At 41.3% G+C, this 20,000-nt stretch overlaps 2 protein-coding genes across 2 annotated transcripts in view; one reads left to right on the forward strand and one right to left on the reverse strand.

Moving 5' to 3' along the window:
* LOC143032147 (uncharacterized) overlaps positions 1–5,734 on the forward strand; it is a 19,426-nt gene extending 13,692 nt beyond the window's left edge. The window contains exons 2-3 of the mRNA XM_076196612.1: positions 3,910–4,085; positions 4,215–5,734. Coding sequence (XP_076052727.1) covers positions 3,910–4,085; positions 4,215–4,857 — 819 coding nt within the window. The 3' untranslated portion in view covers positions 4,858–5,734. The remainder of the gene's footprint in view (positions 1–3,909; positions 4,086–4,214) is intronic.
* A 7,673-nt stretch (positions 5,735–13,407) lies between these two features.
* The window catches only part of LOC143032148 (uncharacterized), a 27,856-nt gene continuing 21,263 nt past the window's right edge, over positions 13,408–20,000 (reverse strand). The window contains exons 4-5 of the mRNA XM_076196613.1: positions 14,395–14,495; positions 13,408–14,175 (exon numbers count right to left, since the gene is read on the reverse strand). Of these exons, the coding sequence (XP_076052728.1) occupies positions 13,768–14,175; positions 14,395–14,495 (509 nt within the window). The 3' untranslated portion in view covers positions 13,408–13,767. The remainder of the gene's footprint in view (positions 14,176–14,394; positions 14,496–20,000) is intronic.

The following is a 20,000-nucleotide window of genomic DNA, read 5'->3' on the forward strand; positions in this document are numbered from 1 at the left end:
AGGTGAAGGACACACGCTGGGGCCGTTTCTCTCCGGTTGGTCACTTCGAGGGATGATGGCCCGGTCCGCTGGAGCGCAAAGGATTCTTTCCTTCCTTCTTTGCCCCTTCCTTCCCTCTGCCCTCCGGACCTGATGTTGGGGAGCCGGTAGGAGGGCTTTCAGGATTGTAGCGAGATAGCCTAGTATGCAGTGGCTGTACAGGCGTGGAAGAGGACTGGTATATAGAAGTATAGCCTTCACTGTTGAATACTTCATATGATTCTATATACTGCAATTCTCCCAAGACAATGACAATTATTTATTTTGAAAACAAAATTAAATTGTAATGTTGTGGAAAAAAAACAACGAAATATGAGTTTGCTTAGTTCTGATGTGATTTGGGTTTACTTCAAGTGTCCACAAGAGTGGATCTCCGATGAAAATGATCGTTATCAATCATGAAACTTTTTGTTATGACTCTCGTAACGATGGTTGTGATGGTAGTCGTTGTCGTGATGAGGTCTGAGGGCGAGATCCCCATCCTAGTCCATTGTGAAGCTTCTTGTAACGATTATCGTAACGGTGGTCGTAACGGTAGTCATTAGGATGTGATGTAACGGATCTGGTGATGAGACTGGTTTCTGGCGCGAATGTTCCAGAAGTCTCCGAAGACACCAAGGATTCTTCTTCTGGAAGCTGGGGGGTCAGGGGTCAAGTCTTACACTTCGAGAGTTTAGTTTATGTAAGAGTTGAAGATGCTGAAGACACAACTTGGTGGGGTCAATGAGCGGAAAGGATAAATGTAGGTAACAGCTGGGATAGTGTTAGCAACAGGAGCATTCCACAGGTGAACAGAATTAGAAAACAGTAATGGTGGGGGAATGACCTCGGACCAATATGCGACATAGCGCTTTTCATATTCTTTCTTTTTATCCTTATTTTGTATTTTTTAGCCGATTACGGGCCGTGTCGTTTTTAATTCTCTTTTTTGTTTTGACCTCAGTTACACTAGTAATCGAAAACTTGCTGGTTTCGCATTCGCTCAGTTGTGGGTTCGAATCTTGCACTCCTCTACGATTCCCAGTGGTGACTGTTACCTGCTCCAACAGCCCAGGCGGCTTCGGCCGCAGGTACGCTCCTCCTGGCTTATGTTTTTCATCTTCCTCCTCTTCTAAGTTACCTCCGTTTAACTGGTATTCTCGTTTTCCCTATTTTCGTCTTCCTCCGCACTCTCAATTGAAAAGATTATTGTTTTGGTAAAACTCTCTTCACATCTCTATTCTCTCTCTACCTTCCTCTCTCTCTCTCTCTCTCTCTCTCTCTCTCTCTCTCTCTCTCTCTCTCTCTCTCTCTCTCTCTCTCTCTCTCTCTCTCTCTCTCTCTCTCTCTCTCTCTCTCTCTCTCTCTTCTCATTTTCTTCTTCTTCTCTCTTTCTCCCTCTTCTCTCTTTCTCGTTTTCTCTCTTTCCTTCCTCTCTCCTTGTCTCCTTTTTCCTCTCTCCTCTCTCCCTCCCTCTTTGTCTTGTGCAACTCCTTGGTCTTTTCGTTTTGTTGTTGAAGTCTCGTTCCAGAGGTCCAAGGTCTAATCCTGACCTACAAGAGGCGATGACCGCGGAGAGGTACCTTTCCTCCCTCTCCTACCCCTCTCCCTCTCCCTCCCCCTCCCCCTCCCCCTCTCCCTCCCCCTCTCCCTCCTTTGGTTCTTCTGTTATTTTATTTTCAGACATCTTCCTGTTCATGAGTTTATTTTTCGTTCTTTTCATATATTTCCCTAATTCACTTCCTCTTTCCTCCTTTATTCTTGTTGCACCTGTCAACTCATACGCTTTGTCCTGTAGTACTTTCTTTTCTCTAATATCTTTTATCGTTTCCTTCTTCCACTGCTACCTGCCTTCCCTTTCGTCCTACACTCCATTGTACTTCCTACTTCTCTTTCTTGTGATCTCTCTTATCATCTTCCATGTAAATGCATTTCCTATCCTGATCCTTCTTTAGCCTTCTCGTCTTCCAAGGTTAGAAAACGGAAAATAAATCTATCGCATTTCTGTCAAGAAACAACTCAAATCCTCTTCCGTTTTCTACTCGTTGATTCGTTTGATTTATGTTTGCTCTTTTCGTTTCGATTATTTTCTTCAACCGTTTCTCATACTACAATCCTCATCCTCCTCAATTTCCTATTCTTCTTTCGCCTATTGTATTTTCACCTACGCAACACACACACACACACACACATACACACACACACACACACACACACACACACACACACACACACACACACACACACACGCACGCACGCACGCACACACACACACACACACACACACACACACGCACGCACGCACGCACGCACGCACGCACACACACACACACACACACACACACACACACACACACACACACACACACACACACACACACACACACACACACACACACACACTTCCTCCGCACTCTTCATTGAAAAGATTATTGTCTTGGTAAAACTCTCCTCTCATCTCTATTCTCTCTCTACCTCTCACTCTCTCTCTCTCTATTTCTCTCTCTATGTGTGTGTGTGTGTGTGTGTGTGTATAAATGCGTGATGCGCGAAGGTGGGAACGCTTTTTGAATGATGAAGACGCTGAGGTCTACGATTTATATTTACATAACTGCAGCAGCCACTCCCGGCCTCATTAAGCGCTTGGTGGACGTCACTCCTGCTAACTCTTTCCTTACCGGATGACGCTTTGGCTCTTGCTCTAACTGCCTGGCGTTAGATTATTCAAGTTAGTGATACCCCCTGTCGATACTGAAGTGAGATCCGCCAGCACAGCCGCCGTTACCTCCACCACCGTCACCACCACCACCTCCATCACCACCACCTCCACCACCGCCACCACCACTGCTGCCACCACCGCCACCACCACCGCTGCCACCACCGCGGAACATCCGTCCTTCCTCCTCAACTGACTACCCAAGGTCAAGGACTGGCTTCGCCTCCGTCCCGGGCGCGTGGCGACCCGGGACAAGAAACGCTTGCAAATGGCAGCCCGTCAATTGATTTCCTTATGGTACATGGGGACTAGAATAGCCTCGATAGCAAAGGGTCTTAGCCTATTTCGATTAACCCCTTCCATACAGGATGATAATTTTCCTTTTATTCTTTCTGTCGTCAGACTCTTCTATTAACTTCTGTGATACCACTTTGGCAATGAACTATATGTTATTCAACTTATCCCTTTCCAATCTGATGTTATCTTTTCTTTTTGTATTGGCCGCCGCTAGGTTGCTACCTTTATCTACGTGACATTTCTCCCTCGGTAGCAAAAAGGGTTATAAGGTCATCCCTCGCTAAGAATCTTAAATTTGAAAATGACTTTTGACGGGTATTGAGACTAACGGTACTATGGCGCCATCGTGGCCAGCAGCACTCATGTACTGGAGCTAGCGGGGCAGCGCGGCAGAGGTCACCTCTTGTGTCTCCTCTCCCCTCTCCTCTCCTCTCCTCTCCTCTCCTCCCTCTCTTGGGCAAGGCAGAGACCGAGGTACGTGAGCTGTCATGCCGGGTGCTATTGCAAACACCCGAACACGAGCCACGGTATACCAGAACTATTCAGATATGTCTTTCACTGGTTCTCTTTTAATACAAGAGTTGATTTTGTTTTTGTAAACAAAACCGTATTGGTAAAACAGCAATGATATATATACATATATTCGCATTACTACAGCATACTACCCAATAGGTAGGGTCAGTTTGTGTTTAGGAGCTACTGCAAATGAAAAAAAGAAAATAGGGAAATTATATCTTCTTCCATTGGACTTCGGAGATTATGGTGGAAAATGAGTACCTATCTGTGGTAGATTACCTTTTTCAGTGAACTGTAGATGAATAGATAAGTCTGTGCTCTTCTCCCCTTCCTGATATCTGATTACGCCGCTCTTGTTGCAGATACTGGTCGCAGCAGCGCCTCTGCTGGTGCAGGCTTTCCCGTCGGAGGATGTGAGGTCAAAGGACTTGAAACTGGAGCATCGGACGGCTGAGGACGTTCGCCTCGACATTGTGTCAGATCTTCCAGCTGCTACCGATGACATGTTTATCTGGCGTGGGCCCAATGGCACTTACAAGTAATCAAAAGGCGTTAACATAAATGTCAAGTGGCAACACAGACATAAGCTACAATGGACTCATGACTTGAAAGATTCATAGGGGCTTTGGTACAGGGCTGTCGGTAGTGACCGTGACTCCTGTTACAGGTTTGGGATGCAGACTCCGGACCAGTGGCGCGTCGAGTCCCGTGACAGCGATGGCAACGTCAAGGGGCACTACTCGTACAAGACTCCCGAGGGAGAAATGGTTGACGTCTCCTACACTTCTGGCGCCGATGGCTACAGGGCCGAAGGCGACGCAATACCAGGTGGCGTAGCAGGGCACTCGGCTAAGCCTGTGGTAAAATTCTCTCTGCCAGTGGAGAAGTCCACGCTAGAGGTGGAGAACTTCTCTCCGGATATGGAACAGGCGCAGGAGGACGAGGACGTCATCCCCTACGGTGCTCTTCGGAAAGCGGGGGAACGCCTGACTCTTCCCAACGGACCCGGGGTTTCCACGGTGGAAGATAACGACATCCAGGTGATCGTCACCGAAGTGAAGGAAGAACTCTTTGCATTGCGAGAGGAGCCAATTGCTCCTGAAGCTCAGTCCCCTGAAAACGAAATCCCCCTTGCAGATCAAGAACCTTTTAATCCGGAAGGCGAAGTTGCGAGCCCACCTATAGCCTTCTTCCCGGTGTTTCCCGGGCAGACTCCAGAAGGTAGACCCGTGGTAGTAGTAGGTGCCCCTCATATCCCCTTCGGGCCGGCTGTTGTACGGCCCGTGTCCTCGGGTGTGATCGAAGCGTAGGCAGCAACCTTCGTCAGCCTGAGCGTGAGGCCCGTTCCTCGCACTCAGCATAAAAATTAATAAAAACACTTTGTTACCTGTGAGCTTTAAGGGCATTCCTCGAAGTGGGGCGTAACTTTAGCCGGTCCGAGGACGACCAGGCCCTCCGGTGAAGGAGGAGTGATTTGGCGCCGGGCCGGTACATGAAGCCAGTACTGCACTCGCTCTCAACAACATACTCCTTTTGCTGCACCAGTAACATTTGTTAAAGCTTCTGTTACCAGTACCATTACGGCAGATGTATTTATTTACACTAATAAAATATGAAAACAAGATGACTATTGCCAACGCCCTCCAGGGATTCTGAGGAAAAAGCCGCGATAAAAACATGGTCATGTTGGTAAAGATGTGGCCGTCCATTGTGCGTATAAAACCTTATTTGGTGTCCGACAACATTCTTCTTTCTTTTCATTTCTTCCCGGACCTATGTCCTCTTCCTCACGTGTGTCTTACCAACGTCGAAGCCATCAACACTGCGTTGATCTCATCATTATGTGAGGACTTTTTAACTTCATCATGAAGGTCACTATGCCCTCACTGTATCCGTTACATAACTGACTTCACTACTGATGCAGTTCGTGTAAGACCTCTGTCTCTTTCTAGTGACGTAGTGGCACTTCGTCATCTCAATGCTTCTGCTGTTGTCACTCGGTACGGTCCGCCTCCTGCATCACCATTTTCTCATCCATCACCATACCACCATCACTCCCATTATCACCATCATCACCATCACCACCACCACTACCACTACCACCATCATCATTGTCATCACCATAGATATCACCATCACCATTGCCACCACTTTCACACCACCACAGACACCCTCACTACCACTGCCGCCACCACCACCACCACCACCACCACCACCACCACCACCACCACCACCACCACCACCACCACCACCACCACCACCACCACCAAAACAACCACCACCATCTTTACCACCAGCATCACTACCACCACCACCACCACCACCACCACCACCACCACCACCACCACCACCACCACCACCACCACCACCACCACCATGACTCCCACTACCACCTTACCCTCCACCACCACAATGCACCACCATCGTTACCACCAATTTTTTACACCACCTTCAATACCAACCGCCTCCAGCACAACCACCATCAGCATGCTATCCATAGCCCAGGGATCTCTGCCCTTGTCATCAGCTGCCGCTGCCACAACCGTTATTGCGACCACAATGGGCGAGTCTACGGGCATGGTCACGGCCACCGGTCTCCCCGCGGTCACTGTCTTGGCCGTTGAAACAAAAAAGCAGCAGCAACAGCAACAACAACATCATTACGAACAATAACAACAACAACATCAATATCAACATCATCAGTAGCAGATACAAAAACAATGATAGCGACATCAAGAACAAGAACAAGAACAAAAACAAGAACAGCAAGAATAACAAGAATAACAACAACAACGACGACGACGACAACAACAACAACAACAACAAACAACAACAACAGAGACAGCAACACCAATAGCAGCGATATCGACGACAACGAAAACAATAAAAACAACGCCGACAGCGACAACCACAACAACGACAGCGACACCCACAGCGACGACAACGACAACAACAAGGACAACGGCAACGACAAAAGAAACAGGAACAAGAACAAGACCAACACTAAGGTTAATAACAATAATGATAATAAACAGCAAGAAGCACTATGAGAGCGCCAATCTCTGCCAAGTCTGTCGCCCACACCCACTCTGCAAAAACAGATTCAGTCTCGGGATTGCAACTTGCCTAAGTTGAAGAAACGCACTCTTGTGGTAAGTGTGCGTTGTTAAATGGTTCATACTCCGATCTTTTGCAATTTGCTAACAGACAAGTAAACGAATAAAACCGAGAATATAACCTTCTTGTCACGTCTAACTCCGTCGCCAACTCCAACACCAGCTCCATCACCACTTCCTCCACCACCACTTTTCCTTCCACTTCCTCTTCCTCCACCGCTACCACCCCTTCCCTCACCACCACCACCACCTCGTCCTCCACCACACTCTCTTCCTCCGCCATCACTTCCCTCTCCACCACTACTTCTTCCTCCAGCACCACAGCCTTCCTCCGCCACGTCTTCTTCCTCCACCACGAGGCGACGTGGGAGGTGGGGGCTTCAAGGGGTGTCCATGGCAGAGAACATTCCTTAGGAGTCGAGCCGCGCCACTGGCAGCCCAAATGAAAAGCTATTTCTATTCTTTGGTAATTTTGGCCACAGGCCATCGGCGCCAAATTCCCGAAGAGCTCAAATACTTTTTTAAAATTCTCAACAAATTGCGGAAAGTAACACGCGGCCCATGGGTGCTACAAGGTCGTGTCGTTGTTTGTTTTGTGGATCGTTACATAGTAATACATCGAGTAAAATAAAGATGAAAGGCAAAATATTATACACAGTAGAAGCCAAGAGGTCGTGGGATGGTAAGCACTGAGGATATTACACACCTGAAGAAACATAAGACAGAACAGAGGAAGATCGACGAAGGGAACAAGACCTAAAAACAGGAAGTCTTCCCATAGCTGAGGACCTTCAGGTTATGGTAAAAGAATTGTAAAGATTACGAGTAATATTGGCATGGAGGATGCTGGAGCCATCTGCTGGAGACGATATGAAGGGAGTATGCGTATGGACATGGTGTTAATGGATGCGCAAAACTACAGAACGACGACCACGACTGACACAAATGAGGGTATGTAGAGTTGTCACAAAGAAAACTGACTAAAACTGACTGGAGGGAAAGTAGAAATGTCGTTTGTATAGCGTTTCCTATCTCGCGTTGTCCAGTTAACAGCACACACTTGATCCATTGTCTACCATTATTTTGCGTAAACTTCTCTACCCAAATACATTACCTCTCTTTTATCGCCTCTACAGTATCTCTATCCAATATATATTCTCTCACTCATCTTGCTCTTTACCTTTCTTGCAGCATTATTCCTAGAATTGTTCTTTCCATTCTTTGCTGTGCACTCCCTCACCTTCGCCAATTTCTGTAAAGTGCAGCTGGTATTATACACTGATTGTAAGCTTTGAGAACCTTTCACGATTTTCTTATACTTATCACTTTCCAATTAATTGTGATACGCTTTTTCATTCCATTATCATGATCTTTAGTCAATTTTAGCATTTGGTCTAAATAATTACACTCCTCAACTTCTTCAAGACTCCTACCATCGATTATAATCTCTTTACTTTGAGCTTTCGAGTGGAACATTGCTTTGATCTTTATTTTTATTCATCTTTAAACCTACTTTGAGACTATTTGTTCAGGTCACTCAGTATATCTTACAAGTCCTTTGTTTTTTCTAAAATGAGAATAATATCATCTGCAAATCGAAGGTAATTAGAATATTCCCCATTGCATTTGAATCATTTCCTTCCATACTCAACTCCATGAAAATCTTTTCCAGGCATAGTGTAAACTGCCTGGGTGTAATTGTATCACCTTGCTGTACTCCTTTCTCGATTTCTACCTTCTCTGTATCTTAATGTAGTCGAATTACAGCAGTACCCTTTGCACAAATGTGGTCTAGAACAATTATAATCTACAAAATTTAGATAAGAGGTTTATTGTATTCTGTCGCTTTCTCGATTAGCTGTTTCATTGTCTGCAAACGGTCTGTTGTCATGTATTTACTTCCAAACCCTGCCTATTCTCTTTATTGGTTTTCATTTAAAACTCTACTTAGTCTGTTTTCAAGAATCTTAGAAAGTACTTTGAAGTTACTATGATCTTCTTGGTCTCCTTCCTTGTGGAATTACTAAGGCATTGCACAATAATTTAGGGACACTTTCTCGACGTACAGCATGCAATGAGTATAAAGAAACGGTAATAGTGAACAAAAACGAATTACTGTACAAAGCGAGAAAATAGAATAATTTGAGAATCATCTTGGGTGTAAGGAGAAGGGACCATTTGACGAACGAAATTATGATAGAAGATATTTGTTAGAAAAACAAGGAAATGGTGGTTATATGTCTACACCAGGAACCATGCGAGTTGTTTAAAGAGTTTATGCAAGTGAAGTTTTGAGAGAAAATCATGATACAAACCATATTTTGGTTTCAGGGAGAATTAGTTGTGGAGAATACTTTTTCTATCTACACATTTCAAAGAAGAATAATGATAATAATAAGAAAAAACAATGTCCCCGGTGTAAGAGAAAGAACGAATATACTAACTCAAACTCTGAAAATATACGGGGGCAGTAAAGTCTTTATAAGCCCAGAGACAAAACAGCAATGCAAACAAAGAAAATCAGATTCATTCTCTTTATTGCATATTGACTGGAGTTTCTTATTTATTTTTGCCTTTATAATTCTATAAATGATGAAGGAATGATGTATAGCGCGATAAATGGTAGACACTACTTAGATAGGGTCTTGTGATTTTTGGTGTAACAAGCGTCAAATGACATCGATTCTATTGGAGTTGTGATATAGAATGGGATATCCTTCTTTATAGATTTATTTATTTATTAATCTGTATGTATAAATGTGTATGAATTTACTATATGGATAGTTATTTCAGGGCTGTGGCATATGGCATATGTGTTATTGACATACACAACATTTTAGCACAGTTTTTAGAGTTGCTTTAATATGCGAGTTGCATTTGTAGGATCTAAATCAATATATAGGTTATACTGCATGGCTATTTCCAGACAATATCATTCAACCGAGGGAGATCAAACGCACTGTCTAAGGGTTCATATAACTGTATGGAAGACTTTCTTCACGTAAATGGAATTATTTGGCTCATGTGACACAACTGCACATAGATGTGAAGACGTTATCGTATTAAACGGGTTATCATAAAGTTTTACCATAAAGTGTAGCATTTCTCCCGAATGGAATACCGTGCAGTGTTTGAGTCCTTGAATTTAATTTAGCTTTTAGCTCTGAATTTTACAATTCTTTATCTTTTGAAAAGTGGGTGTTTCTTTGAATGGGATAAAATCGCCCTGTGGCGGCTGGAAGATGCTTACAGAGGTGTAGAATATTGTGATGTCTTCAAGATTACTTTAACATTGGCCACGAACGGACTCTCTGAGACGGGAAAAGAATCGTTTGACGGCGGTTAAAACCTGAAATATGTGAAGGTGTACGTTGTGGTGTGTGTTAACATTTTTATATGAAGGACTCTCAATACTGTATGCTGACGTCTTTTTTTCATAGATAGAATACACTTCGCAGTCTTCCGTACCACCTCTCACTTACTTCTCAATTCATGGAGATTTCAACAGCAGTTTCTCGCTGGTTTTGACTGAAAATCCTTCAGCAAAAGTGCGACATATTGTTTGATTGAAAATTGTCCTTAACGGAGCTGCCTTATGGTTACGGAGCTGCCTAGTGTAGGCCTTATGGTACGGAGCTGCCTAGTGTAGGCCTTATGGTACGGAGCTGCCTAGTGTAGGCCTTATGGTACGGAGCTGCCTAGTGTAGGCCTTATGGTACGGAGCTGCCTAGTGTAGGCCTTATGGTACGGAGCTGCCTAGTGTAGGCCTTATGGTACGGAGCTGCCTAGTGTATGCCTTATGGTTACGGAGCTGCCTAGTGTATGCCTTATGGTACGGAGCTGCCTAGTGTAGGCCTTATGGTCTCTTGCAGTCTCCTTCATTCTTATGTTCTTATGTAATGGTACAGACGTTCAATTTCATTCAAATTTGCATAGAAAATCAAATTCCAGCTACCAAACGCACCAAATGCTTAGTTGTATTGTGTTGCTTTTTCCAACTGTAGGATATGATCTATGACATATTATTTAATATTCATAATTGTCCCGAATATTTTCTTTTCTTACTCTACCTAAATTATGTATACATACATATTCATATCATTATCCTAATGGTAGTTAATTTTGTAGATTATAAATTACTTCTATCTCTATTATAGTTTGATAGTGCCTCTATTAATATGTACATTTTTTCAACTACACATTATGAAATGGCAAAATCCTCTTCCCTCGGGAAAAAAAAAACAACTAAGGAAAGCTACTCCAGAAAATAAAGAACAAGGAGCAGACCATTTCAAAGACAAAGAAAATCCGAAAAAACAAAACAAAACAGAGCCATATACTACAGCTCTCCAGTGAGAAATAAGGTTCTGGGGGATGGATGCAAAGAGGAGACTGTATGAAGGGGGTGATTGTGCCTACGACACTGTATGGGACACACACTTGGAATTTAAGGGAGGCAGAATGGAGAAATTTGTATGTGTATAAGGTGAAGCGTTTGAGAAGTATGGTGGGGCATAACAATGATAGATGAGGTGAGAAATGAGGAGATGAAGAGGAGAACAAAGGTGACAAGGGACCTGACAGATAGAGATGATGAGAGAATACTGGACTGGTCTGGGCACATGGAAAGAATGAGTGAAGAAAGACTAGCATAAAGAGTGTGCAAGGCAAAAGGTGACGGGGTGAACTTGAAAGAACAAGAATGAGACAGATTGGGGTGAAGGGAACCTTGAGTAAAAGGGGAATGTCTGTTGAGCAGGGAAGGGAGAGGTTGATAGGTGTGAGTGGAAAATTAGTGTGAATGGACAATAAACTGGTACGGCCCAGAATCGGAGCTAAATACCAATGTTCTCTCATATGCAGATGACCTGGTAATGATAACTCAGCACAGTAAATACAAAATTGCAACAAAGAATATCCAAGCCTACTTGAACAAAATGGAACAATGGCTCTAAAATAACAGAAAGGAAGCTTCATCCCAAAAAACAACCGTGAAATTACTCACACCAGAAAACCATGGATGAAAAAAAAACAAAACACCTTAGGGTTAGATTAAACGGCAGATCATTCCATTGGAAAAGAAGCCTAAAATTCTCGGCCCACTATTTGATACCCATGTGACTTTTAGTCCATATATCAAAAACCTGGCAGCAAAATAAAACTCACTATTCAAATCCATCTACAAACAATTCATAAGAACCCCTCTTGACTGTGCCTCTACAGCATGGTCCCCAACAATCAACAAGACAAACAGAAACAATCTGCATTTTTTATAGAATATAGCATTAAGAGTAATATATATATAATAGGGTATACTAAAATCACCACTATTGGACACATATACATAGTAATCAAATTCCTCCCCATTGAACACTACATGAAAAAACACAATCGTAAGCCAAAATCCTAAACACCACACACCTTTCACACTACGTTTCACAAGTACCACCAACAGAATACAAGAATCTGCACTTGCAGATACTACTCAAATATCTATAATAAGCTACCAACTGTACTACACAAAGGCACATAAACACTCAGCTCATTAGACAAGTCCTTCAAGTATTGGGATGGTTGGGACACATGGCAAGAATGAGTGAAGAGAGATTAGTAAAGGAAGTGTAGAAGAAAGAGGTGGAAGGAGTGAACATGAGGTGTGGACCAAGGATGAGATGGATGGGTGGGGTAAAAGAGGTATTGGAAAAGAAGGGAATGTCTGTTGAGGAAGGATGGGAGAAGACAGAAGATATGGGTGAGTGGAGAATAGTTGTATATGGATGATACTGTGATGCATGGAAGGGAGTGGGTGTGAGGGGGGTGAGGGAGTATGTGTGAATGATATTTTGACGCAACCCGAAGAGATTTCTTCCCGTTTTCTCTTTTTCTGGATGGGGGGACGGAGAAGTGGGGGGTGGTGTCGCCTATTAAATGAAGCAGCCTTGCTGTGGATGTGCTGTGTCTTGTTACATAGCTTCTGACCCAGAGCAGTGGGTGAGATGCAGGGATGACCCGTCATTCAGGAGGAGCCAAGATACGAGAGGGAGGATGATAAATGAGAGTGGAGTATGTGGGGATGGAATGGGTGGGGATGAATTTCATACCTTTGCTTTTGGCTACCTACCTTATAAAGGGGAAAAAGACGTTGGTATATATATATATATATATATATATATATATATATATTAATATATATATATATATATATATATAAATCTAATTATCTATATATATATATATCTATCTATATATCTATATATATATATATAAATATATATATATATATATATATATATATATATATATATATATATATATATATATATATATATATATATATAACACAGGAAACCCTTTCCTGAAGAGGGCTACAGTTGATAGCCGATATATAGGAATCTTCTTTATTCGAAGGTTATTTTCTCCGATTGTGGGTTTCCTGTGTGTCATTTACAAATGTGCTACTGCATTTATGTTCATATATATATATATATATATATATATATATATATATATATACATATATATATATATATATATGTATATATATATACATATGTATATATACATACATATATATATATACATATATATATATATATATATATATATTTATATAAGACAATGGTTAGTCCACCTTTATCTTTCTGATCAAAAGATTTGTAGTACTTTAACGAGTCGTTTTTATATAGTGGTTGTATTCTGGGCCGTATGGTCGTAAAGGTCTTAAAGAAATAGCTTGGAGTATGATTTCATCATATGATCTTATTTACTTCATAAAAGCACCAAAAATAATGCATTAATAAAATCAAAACATTGAATGAAGCAAGAAATATATTAAAATTTAATGGTTACTAAGTACCGGTATATCTTTGATATAATGCCCTCTAGATATGGCTAAACTAATGCACCAGTTTCCATTGATAGCCATATATATATACATACATGATATCCAAATGATAGAATTTTTGGCAGGAAAATGGAACATTTAGTTTTCTTTTTTTTAACGTAATAACCAGGGAAACTTTCTAAGTGTCCCCCACGGGCTTCAAGATCGCTGTTCCAGAATCTCAAAATGTCTTGTGCAGAAAGCGCCAGAGGCAATTTGAATTATGCCGCGGCACCCACAGGGTAGTAAAGGTAGTAGGCCAAAGGCAGGTTATCATCATATTGGTGATGCACCATGACAGGACGGTCAGAGTTGCTACGGTCGCTTCCAAATGTCCGACTTTGAACATCGTGACGAGCCGCCACGGGATGTGCGTTGAGTTTGGAGGCGAGGTCGGACACGCCCTTGGCACTGTCCACCACATCCTGGGCGACACGGAACTTGGCCTGGTTCGGGAACTCTTGGGATTCACCAATCAGTTGGGCGATCTTCACGACTCCTTCGTCTCTCCGTTGGGCGAGGTAGATTGTGGGTTCCACTGATTCCTCCGCTTGCTCGGCTGGCTGCTGCTCGTTTACGGGCTCGACGAAGCTTTCTCTGTTAAGCCTACCGACAACAATATCTCTGAACTGAAAAAAAAGTTCAACATAAGTCAGACTATAGAGATGAATATGGTCAACTAACGTTATATGTATATTTAGATATTTTTTGTCTATAAATATGCCATGTCTCTCACTATAGATGATGGAAGTTGGAACCTTTTAAGAACAACATGAACAGGCATGGAACAGGATAATCATATTTCAGTTTTATTTGCTCAATGTGTAAGAGTGAAAACCGTGACCAACCGCGGCAATTTTTGAGTCCCGAGCAACTTGCTCGGCGCCGTTAGGTACCACCTCGTATCCGTTTTCTGTGTCTGACTTGTAGCTGTTGATCACCAGAACTCCTGTAGTTTGCATGAAAAAGAATACCAAATTAGCATTGTTACTAACTTGTTGGTACTTGTACTGTATACTGACATCATTCGAAGGTAGAGACGGGGGCTCATGGGAACAAATATCTATATAAGGAAACCATGGCTAAGGTAATGGCTATGCCTTCTATACAGCCAACATTTTAAGGATTTTAGTGACATGTCCACGGACCAGAATCATGCTGTACTGTATTATTATTAGAGACTATCTCCACTAAAAAAGAAAAATAGTTAGATAAACAAATAGTAATCTTAACAACTACTAACCCTCCTCTCTCAGCTTTAACTCCTCTGACATTACTATCCCGTGGCAATACTATTGCAGTGGATAGAAGCCTACAATATACTTGTTTGAGTAGGTATTTTAAGAATAGGGAGAAAATTAATATTTGAAAAGAAAATGAGAAGTGGTTAGAGATGGACAGAATTAAAACTCCTAAGAAGAGATGCATCGAGTAAAGAGATACATACATACTATGTATATATATGTATATACATATATATATATATATATATATGTACTACATATGTATATATATATATATATATATATATATGCACAAATTTCACAAGTCACACGTGAATCACAAATATGCAGAGTCCACTAGGAAAAGAAAAAACACACGGAGTCCGAGCGCTTTCGTGATATATTCACATCAAGGAGTACAGAAAAATGTGAATATATCACGAAAGCGCTCGGACTCCGTGTGTTTTTCCTTTTCCTAGTGGACTCTGCATACATATACATGTATATATATATATATATATATATATATATATACATATATATATGCACACACACACACACACACACACACACACACACACACACACACACACACACACACACACACACACACACATATATATATATATTCAGTATATATATATTCTTGGTGGTGGGTTTGGCGGGTCATGTTCTATCGGTTGGCGGGTGGCGGGGATCCGCATTCAGTGTCTCGCTTTAGTAGAGGAATAGTCACCTCACACTTAGTAGGATTCTTAAGTCCTCGAGCTGAGTATTCATCCTCGGGGATAATTCCTTAATGTGTGGAGCTTCTAGAATTAGCAGTCGTCTAGGGTCTTCAGTGATAGCTAGAATTTCTGTATTCTGTGCCAGATCTTCCCTTCTTAACCTCGCTTGATGGACGTCGCTTTGGTGATTTTTTTTGGGGTACCTAATGTTGTGATACGACAGACGACGTGAGAGCTTCATGGTAGTCATGCCAATATAGGTAGTAAGTTTATGTTGCACAGTCCCCAAGTTTACTTGTGTATCTATACACAACATGGGGTTTTGAAGCTCATTGACGGTCTGCCTAGTGTTATTCCTTAGGAGTAGGTTCGAGTTCTTTTTGTTCTGGTAGTAAATATTCAAGTTAATTTTGGTGTTGGCTTCAGTGGGCTTAATATTTCTTTTTAGGATCTATTGCATGATCCTCTCATTTTCTTTTTATGCAGCAGAGATGAATGATCTATGGTAGATATTAATAATGCTATCCGAGGGTTGGTCTGATTAATTTGCGGACTTGCAATTTTGGTACTAACTACCTATGGTCTTCGTCACTCTTTCAATGTCATCATTACTAAATCCGTAGTTAATGAGGATCTGTGATGTTATTTTCACCTCTAGGCGTGCAATCTTCCAGCTGCTGCAGTGGCTAACGGTTCTTCGTACATATGCACTTATTGTCAAATCCTTATATCTTTGAAAGCGTCCACTGAGTCCATTAGGGCAATATCCGGAGTTGCTGGTTTTAGTAACTACTGAAGCGTGGAAAGATTCTTCTCCTTGTTTCATTGGGACATCAAGGAATGGGAGAGATGTATTTTCAACAATGGTAGAAGAGGAAGGAACAGCCCACACCCAGAAGAAAGAAGAGACCATATGAAAACAAGAACTGAAGTGCCCAACCAAACAACTGGAAGAAGCTAAAGAAGTCTTGTGATTATGGAACAGCTGTGACATAGACAAAGAAGTCAAGAAAAATGCTGATATTGCCTATAGGGCAGTGCTGAACTCCCATGAACGAGCCTACGTTAGTAATAATCAGACAAGGTTAGTAAATCTCAATGGGGGAGAGCTCATATATCCACGTCCCTTAAATGGCTACACAAATCTCACTGACAAGATATTGACTGCTGAACAAGAAGAACTCAGTTTGGGACCAAACTGCCACATTATGAAGCCCTTCAAAACTTATCTATAAAGAAGTAAAAGAGAACCTCTGAATTAAAGACCAGTGTCGCTGATCAGCATGGCATCTGAATTGTGAGAGGAAATGAAAGGTAATGTGTTTAAAATCTGTTCATCTCTTACTCAGTCAAGGGAGGAAGATGGATGGGTGAAGTGTGTATATCTAGATCTGGAGGAAGCCTCTGACATAGTACCGCACAAACAGCTATTATAAAAGCTGAATCATGTTGGAATATTAGTATTCCAGCGCCTCTGTTCCCGGAGACAATATTGTGCCAAGGAGGTGGGAAAGGAGAAGTTTGAGGAGGAGATTAGAAAAGAGTGATAGTAAGAGTTGAAAGTGGATAGAATTCTTCTTTTGAATGGTGACTACTTCCCAGTTAGATGATATATCATTAAAGTTCCTCTCTCTTTTTGCTCCTCGAGTGTGAGAAAACTCAGAATTCTGTTTTTTTTTTCAAATGTCTTGTCACTTACACTTGGGATCATCTCGGTTGCCTCTCTTTGTATTATTTCTATTATTCTATATCTTGGCTGCCTCTCTTTGTATTATTCCTATTCTTCTATATCTCCTTTTAGGTGTGCTGACCACGCCACTACTGCATGTTCCAGTCTCGGAAAAATCAGACCTTCAAAAATCATAATTTCTTCTTACATGTATTGGAATACTACTCTCATATTCTTAAATAAATTGTAAGCTTTTCATGTTATTTTCTTTATATGATTCTCCGGCAACAGATCACCCCTGATTCAAATTCCTAGATCCTCTTCTTCTTTTGTTTAACTATCGATTCATTTCCATTTTTATGTCTTCTTGTCGGACTTTTCCTACTTTGACCTAGTTCCAAGATTTTATACTTCTTTGCACTGAAATTAATTATATTTTCCTGAATCCATCCATATACCTTATACAGGTCTTCCTATAGGAGTTTATAACCATCTTCGCATTTCTCATCCTTCATGATCTTAGCGTCGTCTGCAAATAAGCTTACATAACTGTCTGTTCCATTTATTATATCCTCTCCATTCCAACTCTTCATCTCTCGCCACTGTCTACATACTCTTGGCACATTTTTCTACCCACTTGAGTGTATATTCTTTAAGCCCCCCTATATTTTTCAGCTTCCAAATCAGTCTTTTACACGGTACATTGTCAAATGGTTTGTCCAAATCTAGGTATACAAAATCGACCCGTTCCTCTCTCTCATTCAATATGTCTACCATTCTAGGGTAAGAAATTAGTTGATTAGATACACAGGAATTTTCCTTTGTAAAATCAAATTGGTTGTCACCCAAATTCCTTTTTCCTCCAAATATTTCAACTATCTATCTTTAAAAAAATTTCACACATTTTGGCTATCTCACTAGTCAAAGACGCTGGACTGTAATTCAGCAATATCTCCGTGTTTTCTTCTTTAGATACTGGTGCCACATTTGCAGATTTCCAGTCCAGTAAATTATATCAGTTGATGTACTTTATCAGATAAATGTTCCGTACATTCTTTCAGTATATAATTTGAGATTCCATCTGATCCTGATGTCTTTTTCACCTCCAGTTCCTCGAGTGATTTAAACACCTCATTTACTTCTGCTGTTATGTTGCATATAGCATCTTCATTTTCTTCACCCTTTTATCCCTCGAATTCTCCTTCCTTATTGAAAAGGGACCGGAAACTTTCATTTATCATTTATGTTTGCATTCTTACATATTCATAAACTACTCCAACCTTTATCTTGGATATTCTTTCCTTGCGTTTCAGCTCGTAGCTTACAAAACAGCAGAACAACTCTGGTTGATCCTTACATTTGTCAACTACATTCCTTCAAAGTTCTTCCCTTCTTCTCTTATTCTTGTGCACTAATATTTTTACTTTTTGCATTCATCAGGGCAGTGGACAGGATGCAGGGATGACCCGTCATCCAGGAGGTGCCAAGATAAGAGGGAGGGAGGAGGGTGGAGGGGAGTGGAATATATAGGAAATGGAATGGGTGGGAGTGGTTTCTATGCCTTTTTCTTTTTGGCTACCCCCCGTGTAGGGGGAAAAGCCTTTGGTATATGTATGTATGTATGTATTCATCTTTTGTCTTTTTGGTTGTTCTTTTTTGCCACCTCTGATATGTTTTGTACTTTTTATGCTTTACCAATGTAATTTTTTTATTGAACGTGCCCTTTCTAAGTACTTCTCTACCTTTCATCTTCGGTACATACTTTTCCATCCCGATGGACACGGTTCTGGTGCGACAAGATATGATGATCCCGATGTTGTAATTTTTTGTGAAAGTAACTCCCATTTACTTCCTTAAATTAGCTTCTCAGGTTAGCATATTTTGTTTATATTTTCCTTTTCTGTACTTTTCCTTTCTTTTTTCTGTCTTCCCTACTTCCAATCACTTCACGTTACTTGGGCAGAATCAATTTTAATTTTGCAGGTTTATCTCTGCCTCTATATCGTGCTGCTTCCTTTACCCACTGGGTCATTATGTCATTCATTGTTATATTCAATATGTTGCCCCAGGATTCTTCAGTTTCCTCTATCTCCTATTATTCCCATTCTATCTCTCCGCAATTAAAGTCACCCATAAGAATGTTTTTTTTCAATTAACCTTTCTAATCGCTTATTCATTCCTCTTATTGATTCTCTGTATTCTGCATCATTCTGTGCTCTTCTTTGGATGTATATATGCCTCTGCCACATCTTGTAACATTTATAGTCATTACCTCAGCCATTCCTTTGCCTAATTTCCACTTTTTCCACTTTAATAATTCTTTTCGCCATTATCATCACGCCACCTCCCATGTGTGTGTACAGTCACAACATTAAACATAGATTGGGTACTATATGAACTATGGGTTCTCATCAGGGATAGTAATAGTTTTCGATCACGAGTCCACAAACACACCTACACACACACACACACACACACACACACACACACACACACACACACACACACACACACACACACACACACACACACACACACACACACACACACACACACACACACACACACACACAACAACACACACACACACACACACACACACACACACACACACACACACACACACACACACACACACACACACACGAACATTCCATAAATGGATAGGTGTAAAAGAAACACCATAAGATATTGTAATTAGCGAGAACATGTGAATATGAAAAGTACTGTAGCCATCATATGTTTAAAAGACAATTTCCTTTACCAGAAAATCTGAAAAATTAGGAAATCTCCAATTTCTTGAAGAAAAACGCTTTGCAGAAACTCACTCCAGA

The sequence above is a fragment of the Oratosquilla oratoria genome, chromosome 13 (genome assembly GCF_046742065.1).
Source record: "Oratosquilla oratoria isolate Oo_2021 chromosome 13, ASM4674206v1, whole genome shotgun sequence".
Lineage (NCBI taxonomy): Eukaryota > Metazoa > Arthropoda > Malacostraca > Stomatopoda > Squillidae > Oratosquilla > Oratosquilla oratoria.